The following is a 23,815-nucleotide window of genomic DNA, read 5'->3' as shown; positions in this document are numbered from 1 at the left end:
CTGGGAGGGTTTTTTTCTGACCACTACATTTCTAGAGCATATTATTGAGTTAGTTCAGATTTCTGGGAGTGGGAGAAGGCAGTCGCTTGCTAAGGACTTCATTTGAAATTCAGTCTTCTGACAAGAGCCTTGCATGCCCAGCCTCACAGTGCAGGTGTGCAGAATGGTGAAGATGGAGATTGCTTTGGTCATTTTTGGTCATTTTGCATTTGTTCTGCCAGATCCAGTGCAGTGCATTAACTCTCTGCTGCGATTTTCCCAGCTTTTTAGGACTTGCCCCCAAAGAATGGATCAGGGCTGTGTCCAGCCCTGGAATACTTGAACCTGGGAGAGGGAATTGCAGTTTTCCTAACTCTGCACAGTGTCCTCTGGGATTAATTGTCAAGAAGAAGAAAATCTGCAAAGAGCTCTGATTTGGGAGTACTGGCTAGGCAGCAGCTGCCATTTTGGAAACCTAAGCAAAACTTCTTGAAGAAATTCTTTTCATCCTGTCCAAGCCCCGTACAAACAGCAGTATTGTTGTCTGGCAGGCACTTGGACAGCTGAAATCACAAATGGGGAAACTGAGGTCAGGAATGCTGTGGCTTACTGAAGTTGCACGCAGCCTAAACTGAGAGGAAAACTTGTGTTTGCTGGCCCTCATGTTCAGGAACGTGCTGGCTCCCAGACCAGAGAGGCGGCATGCCTGGGGAACACCACACTTCAATGATAAAGACCACTGGCAAAAGCAAAACAAGGAATGTTGTGACCTCTTTGTGCTGGGCATGCTGCACCAAGGCCATCCTCAGCACCCCACTTTCTCCTGTCAACTGGCAGTTGTAAGATGCTTCTTTTGCTTGTTTTGGCAAGTATCTCAGGTCTTTATAGGACTTAAAAAAAAAAACTTTGGCTTGTCTCTAACAGAGTCAGTCCTCACACTGACCAATTCCTACTCTTACATACCTTTCTCTTGACACCTAGTACTCAGAATTGCAGCACCCATCTGGCTGCTTGGTGCTGGCAGCAGCTGTTCCTTCACCACTTGAGTTGGTCAGGAGATAATTCCTTAGATAAGCTCTGACCAACCTTTTTTTCTCGCTGACTGATGTGTTTCTGATTCCTGAAACCTTGCAGATCTTTCTTTGCTGGTTACATAGAAGCAGCTGTTCCTTGGTTGGTACAGCACTTCTGGTCTTGCTGCCTCGGGTGGACTTTGTGTTTGTGTTGAAATTCAACTTTCTTTTTCATCTGTTGATTGATGAGCACCTCCAACAACTTGAGGAGTGTAACAGCAGGGATTAGATGAGACTTCTGGGTTTTTGGAGATGCTAGATGTCTGAGACAGTGAGATAGCTCAAATCTTCCAGGCTAGCGGCAAAACTCCAATAACGAAACATTGTCTTCGGGGCCTTGAGTAGGATCTGTTGATAAGGTGTTGGGGGAGAGCCTTGGTCAAGGTCTCAATGCCTGGTCAGGAATCAGGGTCAGTCTTGGAGTCAGCATCAGGGTCCTCTGCGCACACCCTCAGCAGAACACCAGGTCTGAATGAGCCCAGGAGACCAAACTCTTCCCCTTTCATCTGGCTTGAGCAGGAGCACTGGAGAGTTACCTCCTTAGCCTGCGCCTGAACAGGTTCTGGGGTGGCGTTGGGTCCCCTCACAGCCCATGTTCTGATGTTCCTGGTGGGACATCAGTCACACGGGGATTCCTAAGCCACAGTGTGGGAAGAGCTGCAAACCCTCCCTCCCTCTCTTCTGTTGGTCATAGAGGGGTAGCTCAGTCCCATCTCCTCCTTCTTGTTCCCAGGAATGACCCACGAAGATATCGTGCAGGAATCCAAGAAGTACTGGCAACAGATGGAGGCACATGCCAGCAAACCAGCCAACAGCATGGTAAGGTGCATCTCGGGCTCACAGCCTGGGTTTGCCTCTGGCTGCTCCAGCACATTTTCTCTTCTCCTCCCCCCTGCTGTGCCTCACAGGTCCCAGGCAGACCAGGCTGGCCACTGAGGAGGAGGGCAACTGAGAGCTTTCCTGTTTGCAGTGCCAGTGATGATGTTTGCACCTTGTTTTGCAGCGTTGTATCTGCTCAGTTCAGTGGTGGGGAGAAGCCTTCATAGCAGGGAGGGCAATCCTGCTGGTGCTTCCAGCAACACCTTGCTGGTGAAACCAGGAGACCTGGAGGATCCTGGCCACACGGGGTAGGGATCAAAGGGGTCCTGCTGCCCTTTAGTGGCCGACGGATGATATGGCAAGTTGGAAGGACTCAAGAAACGACTCATGACCCGTGGGACTACTCTGAACACCAGAGTGGGTGGAACTGGCAGCTCAGGTGTTGCTGAGGTTGAGGTCTCCTGGATGAGAGCTCCCAAACGAAGGTGAAGTGCCCTTGCTCCAGCAGTAAGGCAATATTCTGGAGGCAGTAGGGTGCTGCTGCTGGGAAAAGCAGGTGTGATCACCATGGGTTAGCCCACCAGGACAGGCTCAGGTGACTTTCACTGATGCTCTCAGTGGGCTGTGCCCAGCAGTTTGCTGGTTATGGTGCATGAGGTGGAGTCATCTTGGAGGAAATGCTCAGCAACATACGTGTATGCGCGTGTTCTGCTGTGGTGGGAAGAAGTGGTTGGGGAGAGGGTGCTGGCTGAGGAATGGGAAGGAAAGGTCCAGAGTAACCGAGGTCTCTAGTTCCCAAAGCTGTCTGAGTTGTCTCAGCAATTTGTTTTAACCTCTCAGGAAGCTATAGGTTTGGTCCCGAAGGTATGGGACAAGTTTTTATAGCCTGTATTGCACAAGAAGTGAGCCCAGATGATCTGGATGGTCCCTTCAGACAGAGCTGGCTAGGCTCTCCTTCTAGCCTGCCACGGGGGCAGAGACAGCTACCTGCATCTCCGCAGGGGAGGAAACTAACTGTGAATCTGCAGCAGTTTGTGACAGTGGTTGGATTTATACCAACAGTCCCTGCCCCACAGAGACTGAAGTCGTGACTGGTTCTGTCCTGCCTGCGATAGATCTGCCTGCATTTTCCAGAAAGCTCTGTCTTGTTCTCTGTGCATAACATGGGGATAAAACAAGATAGATGGATGGCTGTGTTCTTGTGAGCCTTGCAGCTTCGAGTTCGCCTTTGCCTGGAGGTGCTGCTGTTAGAAGACTGAGCTGCTTGTCAGGCACGGTCAGAGATGTCCGTGGAAGCACGTGGGATCTGGATGCTGAGCAGGGGTTTCATTTCCAGCTGTTACAGCTTGCAGGGGACAGAGGATGAGGATGAAAAATGCCAGTGCCTGCTACATCAGCCATCAGGAGATGGGCAGAGAGCTATAATTTCAGGGTCCGCTGGGCAATGTTCGCGGCTGATGGCCAATGGCAGTCTGTTTGCACCCCAGAAATGCCTGGCACAAAGCTGGTTTGCAGCTCAGCCCTCCCAGGGCCTCAGTTTGTGCAGCGGCAAAGCAGGAGCCTTGTTGGTACAGTCAGAAAGTGTCTGTGATGAGATGTGGGCTTGCTGCTGAAGACCCTGGGGGCAGGACTAATGTATCTGTTGAGAGCTGTTTACTTTTGCCATTATGCTCCTCAGTCCAAGCAGCCTATCGTGACTCAGAGTTTGCTCAGCGTCCTCCCAGCTTTCAAAGTTGGCTGCCTGGCAAAGACAACTTCCCAGGAGTGCTGTAAAAGCAGAACCGTCCATCTCACCGCCCAGCGTGATCTGTGCTTGCCCCGGCGCCCTCTGGTCAGCGGAAGCAAAGTTGTTCCCAGGGATTTTGCTGCAGTTTGGTCCCAGCTGCCAGCTGGGCTGACGTTAGCAGCTGGGGCCATGCAGTTGTGGAGAAGAGAAGCAGGCGGCACGCAGACACCTGGCAGCCGTGGTGACACGGGTCAGGAGACTTAGCAAGAAATGGAAGATGACAATACGCCACTTGCTCAACACCTGCCAGGGATCTGGTACGTGGGCCCACGTGTTCGATCCCACACAGGCTGACGTAGGAGTAAACCCTGGGGCTGCAGATGGAAGAGGCAGTCGTCGGGAGTGAGAGCTGTAGGTAGCTGGGTGCCCTCAACTCCCACGGCATCCTTGGGAACTAAGGGGTTTAGCCCTCAGTTCTTCTGTTTCTTGGGGGCTTTTCTGTTTTACCCCACCAGCCAGCTGCAGAACCACCATAAAAACTGCCCTCAGAATTAGCAGCTTAGGGAGAGGAAAGGAACATCCCTCCCTGTCTCAGAAGGAGTACTTGCACCTAAGTACAGCTCATTCAGGTGGCTGAGTAACCCAGACCCCCTTTATACTCCCCCAAGGGGCACACGGATCCTCCAGGGAGCATTTCAGGATGGCCAAAAGGAGTTCCTGGAGCTGGGAGCCATGAGTGGCCGTGCTGGGCCTTTGCTTTCTGCAGAGCCTGAAGAGGGGAGCTGTCGTGCCAAAGACTTTTATTTATTTGGTTGCCATGGTGCAGAGCTAACACTATATTGTCTGGCTTCGTAACAAGGGGTGGTGCCACAGCCGAAGGCACTTTTGCCTGGCTTGGTCTGCTGGAGCCTCATGTGATACTAATTTCCACACTGTTGGTTATCAGCAGCCTGCCAGGTATGTGTCTTGCCTTTACAAACACAGTCATGTAGCAACAGCACCAGCAGCTTTGATTTTCGCTTTCCTCCTAATCCCCCGGGAGCACACATGCCCGCTGCATTGACCAGCAGCTTGTGTGATTCTCGAGAAGAAAGGCGTGGGACTTCTTTTGGTCAAGAATTTCTGAAAAAGCAGCCCAGAGCACCGGAATTACCTGAGAAACGTGTTCTCTATTTCTGATGTTTCGTGCCTTCTGGAACCACTCAGGTTTTTCTTTTTGTTGGGTCAGTGGATTTGAGCCAAGCTTCCTGACTGCGCTGTGGAATCTGTCTCCTATTGGGTTACATGGCAGACAGCGCTGGGCTGGTAAAAGGGAGCATCCCCTCGGGGCTAATTTGTTATTTCAGCTCTGTAGTTTTGGTGGGTCATCGGCAAGCTGTAAAGTGATTCTCTTTGGACACCAGGTGGAGATAAAAACTACTGATCAAAGGCCTCGTTTGAGAGAGAGGTACAACACTGCCTTCTGTGATAGCCTGGGTCTCAGCCCTGGGCATTCCACAGCAGGCCACTTTGACGTGATTTGGTGGTCAGCAGCGTTTGTGAGGGCTGACAGATGAAAAGGCCTCGTGCCCAGTGCTGCCAGGAAGGCTGCCTTGCAGGCAAGCAGGCCAGAAACACCGCCGCTTTTCAAGAGAGATGGGGGTTCTCCAGAAGAGTCCATTTTCTGGGACGTCGGCAGCAGTGAGAGCCTCTTGTAGTCAGCACAGGCAAAGGTCAGCTCTCTCGTTAGCTTGTCACGGTGCTGGAGGATCTTTGTCTGTCAGATCTGCTTCAAAAGACTGGGTCTGGAGGGTGCAGAGCGGTAGTCAATAGCTGATGTAGTGTTCCTGGGAGATGCTTTGATTCCGCACCATCCTGTGCTTGCTATTTTCCCTTTGAGAGGTGATGCAGATCGGATCCACGCTCCTGCTCTTGCTGGCTCCTCAGGGACATGGCCTGCCTGTCTGCTCCTTGTGAGATGCTCAGAGTTAGAAGTCAGGGCTGCGGTGGGCAGGCAGTGAGCTGCTCACTGCTACGTGACCTTTGTGCTTCACGGGCGGCTCCATCGCCGGGCTGTTCTTGGAGGTTCTTGCTTGTACCCTCACACGTGCCCGTGCCCAGAGCTCCTGGCGTGCAGTCAGGTTTGCTCTTTGGTTTGCAAGTGAGCTGGAGACACCAGCCTCAAGTCTTCCAGTGGTGGTATACAATTTAAATGACTTTTTAGAGATTTGCTCAGAAAATACGAGGCAATGGTGATATGGGATTCGCTCCATTTCCCCCCCACACACACACAACCTTTTGGTCATAATCCCAAAGCAGCTGCCTTGCAGTGCCAGGTGGGAGGCCAATGAAGTGAAGTGGCTGAGAGGATGTAAGTACGTGTGTTAACCGCTGTACCTCTGACCAGAGATCGCGCTTAACTGCCTGCGAAACCCAGAGCAAAGGAACTGTGAGGGATGGAAACCTGCCCAGAAATGGCTTTGAAGGGTATTAACAAGAGGATCCAGTTCTGACTTCAGTGTGCCGAATGCTGGATGTAACACGAGCCTCTTGGTCCAAAAGCAGGTCCTGTCTTGTGTCACGCTCTGGCTTCCCCCCAGGGGCTCCTCCAGCTGCATGACCGAGCTCCCTCCGTGGATAGCAAGGGACACACGGATTGCCTTCCCTGCGGGGAAGCGGGGATTAAGCGCTGGGGCAGGTCCTGCAGAGCTTGTCTGTACACGGCGATACGCCGCGGGGCTTTGGCAGCCAGGCCTGGTCAGCGCTGGAGGCTGCCAGGCTGGCTGCGCTCTTGGCCAGACGTCAAAACCCAGGGAATCGTGCTGAAGCAAGCAGCGGTTTTGCTCCTGTCTGGTATCTCGACAGGCCACCAGCTAGCACTGGCAAAGGAGAGTTGGGCTGTCTCTGATTTAATCCAGCTTGTCACTGGCACGCAGGCGTGCAGGGAGCTGCCAGCGCCTCTGCGGCATTGCAAGGGGGGTGCGTCCGGCTCTGTTTGCCTGAGGTGCTGGTTCTCTTCCCCAGGCTTCTCCCCGGGCTCCCACGTCGAGCACCTTTGACCTCCAGATGAAATTTGTGTGTGGCCAGTGCTGGAGGAACGGGCAGCTGGTGGAGCCAGATAAAGACCTCAAGTACTGTAGTGCCAAAGCCCGCCACTGGTGAGCAATGCAACCTTCTCTTTCCCCCACCCCTCCTGAAGGGCAAGAATTTCTCCCCTTACCTCCTCAAGGGCTTCATTTGGCTTTGCTGGAAGAGCCTACGAGGCTTCCTAGCAGCCTCTTGCTCCTCGGGGTGTTTTATAGTGAGCTTTGCAGGTAACTGTTTCCCAGTTTCCAGCTCTCTTCGCTACTGTTAGGACTTGCAGCCAGCACTGTGCTTGGTGCATCACAGCCAGGCTCATAATCTTGGTGCTTGCAGTCCAGTTTTTGCAATTCCCTTCTCCAGTTGTTATTATTTCCCCTTAATGAGGTCACTAAGACAGTTCTCCTCTGCACTTGTTTGTGCTCTGTGCTGTTTGAAGATGCCTGCCAGGTCACTGTTAGCAATGATTCAAGGAGTTCTACTTCCTTTTAAATTAGTTTCCTTGGCCCTTTCATTGTTTTTGTTGCTCTCCTCCGATGCATGTCTTGTCTGTTTGCACCTCCAAGTTCCTTGGGGCCCATAAGGATGTTTGTTTTGATAGAAAGCGAGTATCAGCAGGGAGGGAGCCACTGGGACATGGAAATTGTGGCCTCTCTCACCCAGGCAACCTAGCAGCATAGGATGGAGCAGTTTATAGCACATCAGTTCCCCAAACACAAACCACGAAGGCACAGTCCAGCATCCTATTATAAATATAAGACCTTAGATGAAGAAGACACAGAAGCAGCATTGCTGGAGGAAGTGAGCAGGAGAGGATCGCTCCCTGGGATGGGAGGATAACACCTCTGTGCAGCTGCTGAACAGAGCGGGGGCTTTTGCTCAGGGTACCTCCTGGTGCTGCAGGAGACTTAGTACCTACTGGCACCTGTTTGTAAGAGAGTGCTTGTAATGACTTGCATTTACGCTGCACCTTTCAAGCAGAAAATATTCCCAAATGTTTTTCATGGATCTGATTGCACAAGAATTGGCTGTGTCAAAGGGTGGAACGCAGATGTTTAGTAATCCATGGTGATGCCACGCAAGACTTGGGGGAGACTTTTGTGGCTTTACGAAAGGATACATGCCAGAAAACATGTAAGAAATACAGGGAGAAATCCTAAACACCCTTCTTCTGCCTTCTCTGCCACAGATGCGCATATCTATGAGCAGCCAGATAGTGGCAGGGATGAGCTGGACTGTAGGATCTGGTCATCTGTCAATATTCGAGGATTTCTGAGGAAAACAAAACCTCGTTCTGTTCTTCCTTTTGCCTCTGTTGATTTATTCTCTCTTCCTTAGTTGGACAAAGGAACGTCGTGTTCTGCTGGTGATGTCCAAAGCAAAGAAGAAGTGGGTGTCTGTCCGACCACTGCCTTCCATCCGCAACTTCCCACAGCAATACGATGTAAGCCCCACAGCTGGCTCAGCCAGGTGCCCCTTCCCCTTCCCTCCCGGTTTGTGCAGTGCTTTGAGGCCTGGCCCGTTGCAGAGCTGGCAGGGAAGCAGTCACGTGTTGGATGAGGTGGGAGGGCGGCACAAACTGAGAGCGGAGAGATCTCAGACATGTCCAGCAGAAGGGTGGAGCAGAAAAAGGAGAGGCACTCATTTAAACCACGCTATTACACACGTATGCAAGGCTCTAACGCTGCTCTTAATGCAGTCAGCGTCTCAAGGACTGGCTGGCATGGGGTTTGGAGATGAGATTTAAGTCTCCCCTTAGGTCAGGGTTTCTCAATGTGGGTGAGAAGGAGTATTTGGGAGAAGCCTGTCCCTGTCTTTGCTGTGGCTGGACTGCTGTCTGTTGTGAAACTTGCCCAAGATGTGTTTTGGAAGCAAAACTAGGAACTCGGCTAGAAAGCCATGTGTTGTGAGGAAAACTACAGATACCCAGCCTCCATCTCCAGCCCTGAATATGGCAATTGATAATCTCTCTCTCCCTCTCTTATCCCCGAATTAGAAAGCTCCTCTCCCTCCTGCCTCATGGGATCTGCTGCCCCTTAATCCGTGGGCAGGTGCAAGGCCATCTGTGAGGTCTTGGGCGCTTTCCAGTTGCAGGCCTGTTGCTAGAAGCTGTGGGGGATAAGTTATTTATGGCTGTGCCAGTAGGAGATGAGGCCAGCAGGTTAGTCGGGGGTCATGGAATAGAGGCAGGTTGCCCTTAACGCCACTCTTTGGCTGGAGAATGCATCACCTTTGGGGCCCAGCAGTGTGACCAGCAGGAGACACTGTCGGGTCAGTCCGGGCCGCTCCCTGCTGCCTTACCCCTTGACCAGTTGCATATGGGAATGGGAGAGAGAAGGCAGGTGCTGAGCTGAGCTGCCTGTGTGTTTGTAGGGAAATCTTACCTTTCGTGTCATCAAGGGCTTGAGGAAAAGGAGCGTGAGTTAACCATGTGTGATGTGTCCTGTTCTGTGACCTTTCCCGTGTGCGATTTAATGCCCTTGTCGGTTTTTTTGAACCCGCTTTCCCCTCTAGCAAGGAGTGTTTGTGCAGATGCTACATTTTGCTCTCTGTCTCTTAACAGTTGTGTATCCATGCACAAAACGGCAGGAAATGCCAGTATGTGGGCAACTGCTCCTTCGCCCACAGCCCTGAGGAGAGAGACATGTGGACCTTCATGAAGGAAAATAAAAGTGAGTGGGGGAAATGCGGGCAGTGGATGCAGGTCTGTTAAGGCACACTCCTGGCACCAGAGGTGGAGCAGACAAAGCTCCTGGTACCACGAGCCTAGCTGGGGTTATGGGGTAGATTTACCTACGGTGTCCCTCCAGGTGCCTGTGCTGTCCCAGGCCTGGCCCTGTATGGAGCTCTGCCAGAGCACCAGTCCTGACCTGTAGCTGCTCCCGTATCTTTCTTGTCTGTCTTGCATCTGCCTTGGCTTTCTTGCCCGGTTCTGCTCATCCCCCGTGCTCCTGGGCTGCGGCACTCCCTGTTCGTAGCATTGTATGCAAAGGAGTGGAACTGAGCTCCCGAATGAGAACATCACCGGGTGGTGCCTTTGCAGAGGAGCCGGTCTGGAATTAATTACGCGGGCTCCCAGTTTACTTTCTGGGGGAAACCTTGGAGGGATGCACATCTCACCCGTCAGTCCTTCAGCAGTCACCCTCCTCAGCATCAGCAGGGCTGCAAGCTGTTCCCCGGGCAGCTCCCTGAAATTGCTTCAGCTGGGCCGACACCAGCTGAGCCCTGCACGGTTCTGTGCCCACGGGGACAGTGATGGGGCCGCCGGAGGGACCACCAGCCCTCTGGCAGCAATCATTGCTTACTCAGGCTGTCTTTGCAATGCCCAGTTGTCCATGTGCTCACCTAGCTCTGGTGGGAGATGCTGGAAAGCTTGGAGGTCGTTCAGTCTTTGTGCTTGGATGGAGGGTCTTTCTGTGCCGTGCCGCGCACTGCTGTTTGCTACAGCTCAGGTCCTTTTGTTGCTGGGGCCTTTGAAAGCGCATCAGACCAGTCTGGGTGTGTTTGCTCAAGCATGAAGGTAAATCTTCAAATGACAGTGTTGTTTCAGTTTGGGGGAATTTACATTAATTATCCCCCACTGCCTCGAATTCCTCAATTACCCACTTAGCGAGCAGTAAATCACTAACGCACCGCACGTGGAGCGTCACGTTGCTGCGTGCAACGTTTATGTTTCCTCTCTCCCGAGTTGATCTTGGAAAGGCAGGGGTGCCGTCAAAGCTTCCAGCCAAAATTTCCCTTCCCACTAGCGTCCCAACTGGGTTTTAAACCAAAAGCACCAAGAGACATTAACTGCACTCCTCTGGGCAGGTTTTGAACTCGGGACAGGCCATCATTAGGTCTTCCTCCCCTCCTGGTGGGAGAAGAATCTCCTTGTGGGGTGAAGTCCGTGGAGATCTCAGGGCAGCTTCCCTCCTTCCTGAATACTTCCTGGAGCTGCTGTCCCGGTTGTCCCTCAACAGCAGGACAGTCGGTGGTGGTGTGCCCCTTGCCAGGCAGGGGGGAGGTGGATTTGGCTGCTCTCCCCAGGGCTGTCTCCCACCCAGGGAGGTGACCTCGGGCCTGGCCGAGCGCTGGCCTTCACGCTGACGGCAGGTGCTGCAGTGGGGAGGGGAGGGAAGGGCTGCCCCAGCGCTCGTCCTTTTCTCGTAGTCTGTGCAGGGTGCGGGAGGTTGTCTGAGTGACTTCCCGGGTGGCCTTTGTGCAGTACTAGATATGCAACAGACCTACGACATGTGGCTAAAGAAACACAATCCTGGGAAGCCTGGAGAGGGGACGCCGCTCACCTCGCGAGAAGGGGAGAAACAGATCCAGATGCCCACCGACTACGCTGACATCATGGTAAGCAGCCACCCTCTCGTTCTTCGTCCCTCTCCCTCCTCAGCACTGGCAGCCTCTCCTCTGCTCCGGGTGTGAGCTAGCAGGGGCTGAATTGCTCTCGTTGGAAAGAGCCGTGCTGATGTAGGTTAAGTGGACGGCTTGGAGCAGCGCAGCAAGAGCAGCACAGATCAGGTGGGAGGGGATCGACCCAGGGTCAGCGAGGGCTTTTCTGTTAATCGCCAAGTCAGTAGGAGTCTGCCTCAGGCTACCGCTCACGTGGGCTCAGCCTCTCCCCAGGGTTCCTGCCTGCTCCTGGGCAAGCTGCTGCTGGCCTGGAGGAAAAGAGGGAGAAGCTTGGAGAGGAGCTGGGTCTGGAGCACAAAGGCACAGAAAAAAAAACAGAGGCAGATGTGCCACCTTAGCCCAGGGATGGCATTTAGAGGAAGGATTCGTGTCCTGAGGGCTCCTGCACTGCCTGAGTGCCTCACTTTGAGCCCGACTTTGAGCTGTAGGTTGCCACCCGTGCAGAGCATCTCCTCTGCTCCCCCGTCGTGGCAGCGTGGTGCCCTGAAGATGACGTGGCAGGGAAGTGTGGGAGGTTGTGCAGTGACATGGGGAGAGGCAGTGCCGGTGCGGGGAAGGCCGGTGGCTGTGGATATTCACGCCCTGACCGGCCCTTTGCCCTCTCTCTGCACCGGTTAGATGGGCTACCACTGCTGGCTCTGCGGGAAGAACAGCAACAGCAAGAAGCAGTGGCAGCAGCACATCCAGTCAGAGAAGCACAAGGAGAAGGTCTTCACCTCGGACAGCGACTCCAGCTGCTGGAGCTACCGCTTCCCCATGGGCGAGTTCCAGCTCTGCGAAAGGTACCGTGCGCACGGCCTCGTCTCCCTCCTGCCCCGCTGCAGCGGGGATGGGCCCAGGGACCCCGTCATCCATCCTCCTCCTCCTCTTCCTCGCCCGGAGTCCCCAAGGGCTTCCACTTGGAGGGGAAGTGGAAGGAGCTGACAGTTCTGGGTGATGGTGGGGCTGTGTTGGATCCCAGGGGTGTTCAACCACACAATTTAGTGGTAAAAACACATTCCCGGGCATGTGACTTCAGAAAACGAGAGCGAGCTTCGTGTCTGCACCCGTGCCCTGTGTGGCCAGGCTGCGCTCAGCTCTCAGGCTGCTTGGCCCAGTTCTGGGGGGAATCCCAGGTGCTTTATTAAATGGTTTGAATGTCTCACGCCCTCTGAATCAGCGCCTTGAGGTGTCTTCAGAAGGCCTCTGATGGTTAGAAATGCTGTTTTGGGTAGAGAGAAGGCTGTGCCTCTTGTGGCTGTCCAGAGGTACCTGGCATTTCCTCTCTCGTGTGGTTATTTCTGCTCACCCCTGGTCCATTTCTAGCTCAAACCGTTTCATTCTGTGGCCTAAACCCCCTCACAGGCGCTGCTCCATGTCTGTGCCCAGCCTGCGTGTTGCCTCCCCTTGGCTGCACGCGGCTTGTAGGGGAATCATCTCGCCCTCAGAAGGGAGAGCTTGCGGCAAGTTTTGCTGGGCCCCCATGGAGTCTCGCAGGTGGGGAGCTCAAAACCCTGCCCCGGTGGGGGGACCCCGCTGATGGTGCTCCTTGCTCTGGCAGGTTCCAGAAGAACAAGGCCTGCCCCGAAGGAGAGGAGTGTCGCTATGCCCACGGCCAGGACGAGCTGACGGAGTGGCTAGACCGGAGGGAGGTGCTGAAACAGAAACTGGCCAAAGCCCGCAAGGACATGCTGCTCTGCCCCCGGGACGACGACTTCGGGAAATACAACTTCCTATTGCGGGACGGCGTATAGTAAGGGGCCGGGGGGAGCCTGTCGGCTGGAGAAACGCGGGGTGGGTTTTCCGAGAGTGGCGGTAGCAGGGCGAGCGAGATCCGTGTCTCGCAAAGAGAACTCTTTCTTTTCTTTTCGTTTTAAGATTTTGAGACGATGATTTATTAGTGGTGAATGAAAACGTGAATTTGATTCTCCTTGGCCAGCGAACGCCATGCTCACTGAGTTTGTGATCTGTCTTCTCTCTGTTCTTTCCCCCAAATTCTCCTTCCTCTCCATCTTCTTGTTTTTGCTGTCCATTGTTTAAATGAACGAACCTAGACTGTACCGGGAGGCAAATCGGAGAATTTCCCCTTGTCATTCCCTTGCCCTTCAGTTGGGAGTGTGGTTGCAGAGATCAGGAAGACGAAGCTGAGAGAAAGAGCTAGACGTCTGGTGAAAAGGGGACCGTGAAGTTCACGTGCTCCTTTTCTCAGTGCTGCAAGAGCAAGCCCGGCTTACACTGCTGCAGTTGGCCTGCTTTTCTGGGAGTTCAGTACCAGAAGAATTGGGAACTGAGATGCAAAGAAGGAAAACCACTAGATCTGACTTAAACATCCGGGCTTAGACCCCTGGTGAGTGTATGCCCCTGAGGCATCAGCTGGAGTTGAAGAGGAGAAGAGCCCTTTGGTATTAACAGCATAGCTAAAAGCAGCAATGTAACAAAACTGCTTGCAGTATTGGGAACTGAACTGTGTGACTTTAGACTGTTTTGACTGACAGCACCCAGGAAGCAACTTGGTGACGCCTCATTAGACATCTTTCTCAAGTGTGCAGCAGGTTTTTGGGGTGGGAAGTTTTGGTTTGGTTTTTTTTTTTTTTGGCTGGTGCAACTGGTACAGGTAGGACTGAAGCCATCTAGAAGGTGTAGTGGGGGCTGTGACACACCATCTATCACTGCACTCCACGCAGCAGGGTCAGGTGGCCAGAAGGCTGTAACCAAAAGGAGCCTGGATTCCTCTGTCAGCTTGTGTCCTGAAGAGAGAGAGGTAATGGGGTTCCCTTCTTGCTCTTTAACTGATGTATGTCAGTCGTTACTTAGAGCTGTTTATTCCTGCACCACCAGAGGAATTGGGTGAGGACTGAATTCAGAGGACACCGTCGTGCAGCGTGGGTCCAATGCGGCGGGCCTGGTTCTGGTGGCGTGTTGCTGAGGGGAATCCATCTGGAAGCACGCTATGAGCACAGGTCTCATCCTGCAAGCAGTAAACACATCCTGCCTTGAGCTCCCCGCTCCTCTCGCAGTCCAGCTGCACTCTGCAGTTTTATATGCACCATCCTCTCAAACACCAATGCATCTCCCTCCCTGCCTTTAAGGGCGAGGTCTTTTTTGTACAGAATCTCCCAGGACAGCAGGCTCAGGGCCCTCAGGGCTGGCAGGCAGCACGGTATCCCTGGTAAATACAATCTAGCCATGTACCACAGGGTGCTTTGGCACTGTTGGATCCCTCTTTTCCCTGCCTGTTCCCATATCCTTGGGGCTCCCAGCTTCAGGAAAGATGGAAATACGCAGGAGATGCCGTAGGGACAGCTGGCACCTTTCCAAACCAGCCTCCAGGTAGCTGCCTGAGCAACACTGAGGCAGTTGTGGCCCAGGAGCATGTGCTGCATGCTGGCCTTGGGTCTTCCCGGTGGTATGATGTGCCCCAAATAAGCCAAACGTGCCTCTGAGCTTCTTTCCTTGCCTGTAAAATGGGGATGGCGATCAGCGGTTTCATATGAGCTTCCCTTCCTGGCCGTACAGCACCTTGAGATCTGGCCTGGAAGGGGCCAGGATTGTAGCACCTGAGGACAGCCGGGTGGCTTATGGTAGATCTGGGAGAAGAGGGAAGTGATAATTTCCAGCTCTGCCCTTGTGAGGGGAGAAGGAGAGGCAGAAGGATCTGTGCTATGGAGAAGAAGAGTGGCCTATGCAATGTCACGCACGGCCGTGTTTGAGTGGTCAGGTGCTGTGTTTTCTCCTCTGCTCTTTGCTGTAGCTGTCTGGATCGTACTTGCTGCTGGTGCTCCTTGTGTCAAACTGGTCAACCTGATAAACAGAGAGAGCCCGGGGAGGAGGTAGGCACAGGCTCCTGGGTTATCTCGTTCTGCTGTTCCTGGGCTGAGATGCCAAGGAGCGAATCTGGATTGGGGAATGTTGGCAAATGTTTTTGTTTTTAAAGCAAACCTGCATCTCTGTGTGACTCAAGTGTTCGCTGCGCCATGATTTCTCATACAATAACTTGTTTTAGGTTACAGAGTGGGTCGCTGTCCCCTCTCCCTGCCTCTGCGAGGAGAGCTGAGCTACTTGGCAGGGCCGAGGCGGGGAGAGGGCAAGCATGCGTGAGGGGAGGGAGGCCCACGGTCACGGGTGTTGCGTTGAGTATCTCTTTTTGTTTTCCCTGATATGATAACCTGGTCTGTGGTGTTGCAGTACTTTGTCACCAGACTTGTTTTAGTGTGTATATATGTGACCCCTCCCATGAAGCATATATACACAGGTATTAAATATATCGCTCTATATAATATTATATGTGTGTGGTATCGAAAGAATCTTTTTAATGAGGGTAAAGGAAAAAGGACTCGGGCCAGGAAACGCAGCATCTCCAGTTTTAAATATGAAGACTTTTATTTGGGTTTGGGAAAGGGAAATAGCAGAGGGGAGGGTTTTATATAGATAGGTATAAATTCTGAGATGGGACAGGTTTCCCTGGTGATGCTTTTAAAACCCCCTATGATGTCCTTGCAGTCCCATCTCAGTGAAAGAGTATTATAGTGCTAACTAGCGAGTAAAGTTTTAATAATAAGGCTTTGCTTATATTATTTAAGGGGACATTGTAAAAGGCAGGAAGCTTCACACTTGGCTTCCCAGGCTCACTTTATCACATCAAGAGGGTTTTCTTCAGCATGTTACGTACTCTCAGCAGAAATGCTCAGCGCTCATGGCTCTGCAGCAGTTAAACCACAAGTAAGTTGTAGGGCTGCTTTAGTGGTGCATTCACAAGACCTTTTGATAGCTCCCTCTTTTGTTCAATAATCCACGTGAGGGAAGAAGAAAATTTTGAAGCACAGAACCAAGTCCAAAGGTTATTAACAGAAGTGATGCTTTAACTTTATAACATTAGAAGAAAATCTCATATCCTGTACAATAACCACACACACGCACAGAGCAGAGGCTTTCATTTAGATCAGCTTGTTAAATGCTGAAGGACTTGGTGAAAATCTTTGCCCAAATCCTTTGGTAAGGGCAGGGATTTAAGTCACGCTGCTGTTGGAGTGAACCTGACCTTTGCAGGGGGAAGAAAAATAAAACAAATAAAATACCCTACTTAGCTTGTATGAAACTGTATGTCAAAAACGGATGGGTTTTAGCAAGTGAAAGGAAAAGATAGCAAGGGGATGCTGCAGTTCTGAGCTGGGTAGTAATGATTTTGAGTCCTTTAATATGTCTTTGTATTAATATAATTTAAGAATACCACGCTTTACTATTAAAAAAGAACTTAGTATCTTTCATAAGGTATAGTATCAGGATAATAATGTAGATGTTTTAACAACATTTTTGGTTTTGTTCTTAAATAAAAAAACAAACAAACAAACTTGCTTCTTTTAGCCTTTGTAATAGAAAATAAAAGTGTGCACTTTAAACCCTCTCCTGACACAGTGTGTGTGTGCGTTTTTCAAATAGTCCACAAAGCCTTTTTTCCTTACCGTATCGGGGGAAGCAAAGGGAGGACTTCAGGCACTGGGTTGTTTGTGCTTTCTGCCATCCTTCAGTATAATCTGCTGCTCTTCTTGCTGAGTGGAAAATTGCACATATACATATTAACATACATACATATTAACAGATTCTGCAGTTTTTCATCAGACACTCAGTTCTTGTGAACTTTAGATGTGTTTAAAATGCTTTGTTGTTGTTGTTGTGTTTTTGTCCTTTCCCCTAAGCCCCAAGAATGTACATGCTCTGCATTGCCACGTACTTTCAGATGTTTGGGATAACCTGTGTTTTGAAACCTCCAGTATCCAGGTCTCCTAATCGCCTCAATAATCTGGAAGTTGTTCTGCTCTGTAGACTGCTCTGTTCAACTGGGTCAGCCAGTTCTTTTGCCTGCCAGTGAGCGCCCTGCCAGGGAAAATGCCCTTACTCCCACCCCCGAGTCGCGTGCAGCTCGAGCCATGAGAAGCATCTGCGCAGATTCCCCCTGGCACGGTGCCGTGCGGTGAAGATCGCACCTGGGGGACGATGTCAGTGTGAAAACAGTTACTAATAAAAACCTTTCTGTTTGTCTTCCTTTGCCAATCCATCACGATGCAGATTCAATCTGGGATTCTTGATCAAGCCAAAGCTGAAGATGTGGCAAAGACAGGGGGGTGCCATGGAGACACCCCAGTACTGCTGTACAATCAGACCAGAAGGTCATACCCAGTGAGATCTGATTTGGGGAGGCTTGATGGGTATCTTCCCGATGCGCCTGGATGCAAACACAACTCGTGTCCTTCTGGTCAAAGGAGGAGAGGCCTGAACACGAGCTTGTAGTGCAGAGGGAATGAGATGGGTGCACTTCTAAGGTGCTAAACTGAGTACGTGCAACACAAGAGGCATCAGTTTTACCCTCCACGGGTTATTGAGACCCTGCTGACAAGAGCAAGTGTAGCTTTCCCCGTCCAATGGAGACCAAAACTGTCAAACTGCAGGGCAGACAAAGCATGGGGAGAAAAACAACACGAACGTGGCAGTGGTTTCCTGGCACATTCACCACTGTTTCTCCACTGAAGAAAAGAATCTCATATTTTGAAGAGAGAGGGAGAGGAGTGGTGAGCTCAGTATTCACACCCTCCTGGGAACCCAGGCAGACATTAAGGCAAGGGGCAGAGCACAAGGTCAGCCAGGAAGGATTCGGGTCCTGGGGAAGAATGAAAGGAGCAGAGGAAGAGCCCCCTGAGAGATGGGAGGAAGGCTGCAAGGCAGGAGGAAGGCTGCACACTGAAGGCCTTTAATGCCACCCTGCAGCAGCTCAGTGGAGGCAGTTTGCCTCGCCAAGCCTGTAAGCTGCAGCTGGGATTCCTAAGCAGTTTTGTGGCTGAGTCTGCCTTCCCACACCGCAGAGAAACATTTCTGGGCAGTGACAGCAGGTGAGGCAAGCGTGGTCATCGCTGCTAATTGTTTGCTGCAGCCGTTGCGCTCAGAGCAGGGCTGTGTTGCATCATGCTGTGTGCGAGGAGAGCAGCGAACAGTTCGTGCAGAGCAGAGGAAGGTGCTGAACAGACGGCAGGGCACCTATGGGGTGGCTCTGGGCATGGGGCTTCTTGGGGCTTCCTGAAAAGCTGTGGATGCTGCTCAGCAGCTCTGTCCTGTCTTGTCCAGCCTCACCTCTTTCTCCCCAGGATGGCAGGGGAAGGGCCAGGGCCCACCCCCTGCTTCTCTGCAGCCCGCTGGAGGCAGGAGCAGCAGGTCCTGGTGCCCCCAGGGCAGGGGTGTTGTTTCCTGAAAGCAGATCCAGGTGCAGCAAGGACGAGAGCAGGGAACAGACAGCTCTGATTGACTCGTTCTCCACTGCAGCAGCTCCTGAGACTGCCCCTTTCACGGATGCTCCTCTCTGCAGTTTAGCTTAGGGATGGCAGCGTCCCAGAAAACTTTTTTTTTTTCTTTCTTTTCCCCCGAGAGCCTTGGGAAGTACGGACATAGCTGAGAGTCCCAGGAAAGCGGGTTATTTGTTACCATCTGGCTTAATCCTCCCAAAAACGACATTTACCCAGGGCTGAGATGGAAATCTCTAAACCCAGATGCCAGAGTGGATTTGGCTTGCTGGGAACCGGAAAAATACTCAGCGCTGGAGGTGCTTTTTAGTGCATTTCTCTGTGGATTTCTTCTGTCTGCTTTAGTTGTGGGCCTTCGGTAGTGCTGGGGCCCTCGAGGCAGACGCTCAGGAAGGATGAAAAAAGCTGCATAGTTTCTCTAAATGAACACCAAGGCACGCTCCCCTGTTTGTACCCCAGCAAAGTTCAGCAGCAGAGAGGGAGAGTCCTGGTTCCACGGGAGGGAGATGGCCTCAATTTTCCTCAGCCAAACGGCTTGAGGATAACTGCACTGGACACTGCCCTGGAGAGCTGAGCTGGATTTTCAATACAGAAGCAGCCTCTTTGAAAGAGACTTTCAGCAGCCTGGACTGTCTCCTGTTTAAAACCCCAACATTCCTATCTTGGCTTTTGGGGATCGGCTGCAGCCAGCCTGCCCAGGCTTCTCACTTGTTTTCTTTCAGCTCCCATCCTTTCCCCATGCTGTTGATTCTTCTGTCAGTCCATGGGGCTCTGACCTCTTCGACCTCAGTGCTGCAAGGTCCCTGCTCCTGCCCAGGGGCCACATTGTTCCTGGGGCAGGTGAGTGAGCCTGGGAAGGGCTCGCTGAGGGCTGGCTGAGCTCATTTTGGTGGCAGCCTCTTCGTTTTGAGAAGGAAATGGCTGCAGGAGCATGCATCTTCTTGCTGCTCCACACAGCCCTTTTCCCTGGCAGAGGGCCAGCAATTGCTGTCCTTGGGTTTCCCCAGCCTGCTTTAAACACCTCGGTTTATTGCTGCTCTTGGCATCTCGGGGGCTCTGCCTGCTGCCAAGGGTCTGATAAAGCAAAGGCTTGCACGGAGAGCTCCCAAAGCCAGCTCTGCCCAGGCTCCCAGAGCATTTCCGGAGCAGGGAAATGCAGAAAGAGCTGTAGGTTTCCTTCCTGCCCAGGGCGGCACAACTTCTGGTGATCCCATCTTTCTCACGTTATCTGCCTGCCTAAACACCTCGTTTTCTGGCAAAAAGACACCTCACAGGGAAGGCCACGTGCCGAACAGCAAAGCTGCCATGAAGCTGGCTGCCATGTGAGCACGCCAGGAGGGAGGCATGTCTTGGCAGCGAGGTGGGAAGGAAAAGCTCATTAGCTTTTGGCACTCGTCTGGGGGGGGGAATTAGTTTTTAGAAATCCTTTCGCCTCAGGCAGGAGGTGCAGGTGGGTCCTTCTGCTGAGCCGTGCCAGTCACTTGGGGGATCCCAGCAGTGCCAACGGGGCTGCGGGAGGCACCTGTCCTGCTGCCAGCCCTGGCCCACAGAGCAAGCAAAGCCACTGACTGCCTCTCTCCAAGGGCCATATCCCTGCAACGGGGAGATGTGGGTGCCAAAGGCCACGCCAGGGCCAGCAGTGAGGAGTGAGGACGGAGGAGCTCGCTGCCCTCCTCCACACAGGGACAGAGGCATCGTGTGCACGTACGCCTAGGTGTGTTCGCGTGTGATGCCCTGCCTGGGGAGGAGGCAGCCCGTCTGGAGGTGGGAAGGGGGCTCAGCGTAACAGCACGTCCGTGCCTCAGTGCTGCCATGAAAAAGGGTCATGGCCATATTTCAGGCACCAGGTTGTCTTTAGCACCTTGGCCAATGCAGAGCCCCAGTGCTGCTTTTACCACCCTCAGCTATCCTGTTTCCTGTGCTGTTTTCTTCATGCCTTTTCCCACCTCCTTTCCTTTCAAAGTATTCTGTTGTGGATGCAGCCCCACCTGGTTTGGCCGCAGCCTTCCTTGCTGCTGGCATTCTGGGTGTCCTCGCAGCTCCGCAGATGCCCGTCACCTCCAGCAGCATCTCAACCCCATAGAAGAGGTGCCAGGAAGTGGCCAGGTGTTCTTTCGGAAAGGTCCTGGTGAAATTCAACCTGCCAGCCTCTGCCAAGGTGAAAAGAAAAATGCTATTAAGCCCTACACATTATGCAAATAAATAGGTAGGTTCCCACAGTGGAAGCTGTCACTGGAGTGTGGTGTTTATTTGTCCTAGGAGCTAGGAAAAGAAAAAATAAAATCATGTGACCTCTGGCAAAGGTTTTGCTTGGACAAAAGAAGAAAGAGGAACCCACCCACCAAGCTATGGTTGGTGCAAGAACTGGGACCACCCAGACCGTGAGGGGCAGGTTTGATCTGTAGGACCTCCAGCAGAAGACATCCCCATGTGAGGTTGTAAGGAAATTTCCAAACAATGGCTGTGCTGCTGAAGTGAATGGTCTCAGGTGACTGAAATAAAAAAAGAAAGAAAGCTGTTTTGAGAGCAGTGTGGTTTGTAAAGCTTCTAAAGGTTTCCACCAATTTTTGTCCTTATTTCCTCAGGGGAGTAGCCTACCTTGTCTGTCCCTTCAAAGTCCCCTCAGTTCTGCTGGCTTCTCCTCACTATTGCCTGCCAGGAGCAGCACGTGCTTTGGGGTCTCAGCTACCAATGCACGTGCCCCAGATCAAACAGAACAAAAACCAGCAGGTTTTTCTCACTGAGGAGCCATTAATTTGACTCTCTCTTCTTCCTAGCTTAGCTGCCAGGTAGAAAAATATATTTAAACCTATTTATCCCTTTGTCAAAGTGGGTAGTGTGTTCTGGGTAAGGGAGGGGTGGATAGATGGATGGGTAGATAATACTGTTGTGTAAGCTTTGTGTCCTTGGAAAATCAGACAAAAATGTGTTTTTTTTTTACTTTCTAAAAGGAAACATTCCATTGGATTATTGAGCCACGCTTTCATCTCATCTGAGGAAGCTGAGATAGCAATTAGTAGTAATAACCTCAAATGCCTTTCTTCGGTTGAGCGTCCCCGCTGCGGGTGGGCTCCCCACGAGCTGTGCTTTCAGCTACGTGTAACACACGGCTAAGCTTCCTTAGGAAGCATCAGCCCCAGAAATCAGTCTGCAGCAAGGTGCCACCACCTAGTACCAGACCCACAGTGACAATTTGCAGGAGTTTCTGCCCAAGAAAGCACCCAGGTGTGTCACCGTCTCGTGTTTTGGGGCTGCAGGTGGCTCTGAAGGACCACAATTTAAATAGGTGTTCCTGGAGTTTGGCCCACCTCAGTGTACCCTTCTGTGTGCCACCCATTTAGGGCCAAAGCAAGCTGACAGTGGCTGGTCAAGTCTGTGAGAAAAATGTGCTGTTAGGGGCTGCCCGGGCTTTTGAGTGATGGAGCAGAGCTGCTGAGACTTTTGCTGACATGGCATTACGATGAAAATAAATAACTCGGTGATCTGATAACAGTGCAGCCAGCACAAATGATGCAATCTATGGCCGTGCCTGCAGCTTTCCGTGGTGACACAGAGCCAACATTCCAACTCCATTCACTAACGCAGCCCAAGGACTCTCCGTGGTGGGGACACAAGGGCAGATGGATGCTCCCCTCCTCTGCCTCTGCTCCCCAGCGTAGTTTCTGCTTCCCCAAGGCTGGAGGGCAGGGCAGTGTTGATGCATCCTGCTGGTGATGCTGCCCCAGTTCTTCTCCCGGGTGAGAGCTCAGTTTCTGGAGACTATGAATCAAGAAGAGTTTGTGGATATGGCAAACACAAGATATATGAGATGTATGTTCGCAGCTCTGCGCACAATAACTTGTAAATAGCCACTAATAACTCAAAATCCTAAGTGACAATTTCCTCCCAACAAACCTCATTTGCCAAAGCAATAACCGTCAGTCAGTCGCAGCTGATGTGAAGTTTACGGGTGCCTCCAGACACATGGTCAGACGTCTGTCCAGCTTTAAAGACAAGCCTGAGCCTGGGGCAAAACGAGGAGGTCCAGCTGCCCCTGGCACTGGGCAGCTACGTGACCTTGCCACCTTGTGATGAGGAGCAGGCCCAGGCAGATAGGGCAGTAGCTCTCCTAAATGTTAGCAATGCCTGGCGGTATCAAGTGACCCCTCTCACTTTGCCTGGAGCCGCCAGAACGAGCCAGAAGGCTCCATGACAGGACACAGACCTCCTGACAGCCAGGCTGTGCTCCAGGAGGAAGAGCTGCGATCATTTCTCTTGCTCCCTGCAGCCAGAATCCACTGACCTTCGAAAACATCTGCAGGGGCTGTCTGCTGGCTCGTGCTTTGGGTGGGTAGAGGACACTGTGATGGGTGTGGGCTGGAAGGGGAATATGCTCCCTGGCTTCATCGCCAGTGGTTATCGCTGTCTGGCTGGTTTCTTCCATTCTTTTGTGGAAGTGGGAAGAGCAGACCACGGGGAAAATCCCAAGAGGTTATAATGTAATTGTATCGTAATTAAGAATTCTAGCAAAGAATCTACCTTGTAATTTCTGAGCCTGGTTAGATTGGGATCTGGATCATGAAACCTCCCCAGCTAATTTGAAATTCCCAGCCACCCGGCCTGGCTAGGCGATTCTTCTTGGTTTCTATTGAGTTAAATCAAACGCACTTCACTATGGGACAAAACAGAAACACTGGGCTGTTGAGAGTTTGAAAACCCTATCGCTTTTTAGCACTCCAAATGTTGGACCAGTGAAATGCTTCATTTTAAGCACTGAGAAAAAGCCCAGTGACTTCACTCAGGCTATCTCCATGCTTAGCTTTGCAGCGTTTTGCTGGACTGTGCCCGATCGCTGCGACTCAGACCACTGCGAGGCGAGAAATGACGGCACTTCTGTTCCAATTATCGGGAAAAGAGAAAACCCCAGCACGCGTAAAATGCTCTTTCCCAAGGCAGACCCCTAGAAGGAAGAGCAGACCTTTGTTATCCTGTCTTCAGTCCATCCCTCCCCGCTAAAACCCCTCGCTAAGAGGAGGGGCTTTCCACGCTCAAGATCTTACTTAACCAGCTGTTATCGGAGTGTTTGCGGGGTGCATGAACTCGCCGGCGTTACATCACCGCTCCGAGAGGAGGCTGCTGGATTTCTGAAAAAGACCCTGTCGCTTCTGAGGAGAAATCCTGCATTTTGGGGCTGCCGCAGGCTTAAGAAAGATGCGTTAAGCTACTAATCAGCAGGGACTTAGCGGGGGCACGCAGTAAGTGCTACATCATACAAACACGCTCGCTGGCTGCCTCTCAGAGAGCTGGAAAGTTAGCAGGCAGATGCAGGCACTGCGTGTGCGTCTCTGGGAGGCGGTCTGCACAGCTCGGAGCTCCTCGGAGCCTCCCGAGAGCCCTTTTGGGGGAGAGGATCGGTTCGCTGCTGCATTCGCAGCCGATGTGCGTACCCCTGACTGTGCGCTCGCTTCTTTTTTTTTCCCCTTTCCACAACGTGTGTATTTGTTATAACA

The 23,815-nt window shown here is 52.1% G+C and overlaps 1 protein-coding gene across 5 annotated transcripts in view; it reads left to right on the top strand.

Moving 5' to 3' along the window:
* Positions 1 to 16,435, top strand: part of ZC3H7B (zinc finger CCCH-type containing 7B) — a 43,231-nt gene extending 26,796 nt beyond the window's left edge. For all 5 annotated transcript variants that reach the window (XM_082783879.1, XM_082783877.1, XM_082783878.1 and 2 more), the window contains exons 17-23: positions 1,786 to 1,871; positions 6,601 to 6,734; positions 7,996 to 8,101; positions 9,221 to 9,329; positions 10,865 to 10,998; positions 11,680 to 11,843; positions 12,602 to 16,435. In XM_082783879.1, coding sequence (XP_082640005.1) covers positions 1,786 to 1,871; positions 6,601 to 6,734; positions 7,996 to 8,101; positions 9,221 to 9,329; positions 10,865 to 10,998; positions 11,680 to 11,843; positions 12,602 to 12,794 — 926 coding nt within the window. In that variant the 3' untranslated portion in view covers positions 12,795 to 16,435. The remainder of the gene's footprint in view (positions 1 to 1,785; positions 1,872 to 6,600; positions 6,735 to 7,995; positions 8,102 to 9,220; positions 9,330 to 10,864; positions 10,999 to 11,679; positions 11,844 to 12,601) is intronic.
* The last annotated feature ends 7,380 nt before the right edge of the window (positions 16,436 to 23,815 follow it).

This window comes from Aythya marila, assembly GCF_965140915.1.
Source record: "Aythya marila genome assembly, chromosome: 1".
In the NCBI taxonomy this organism is placed as follows: Eukaryota; Metazoa; Chordata; class Aves; order Anseriformes; family Anatidae; genus Aythya; species Aythya marila.
The sequence above is the reverse complement of the archived record's forward strand: the minus strand, read 5'-3'. Positions and strand labels throughout refer to the sequence as shown.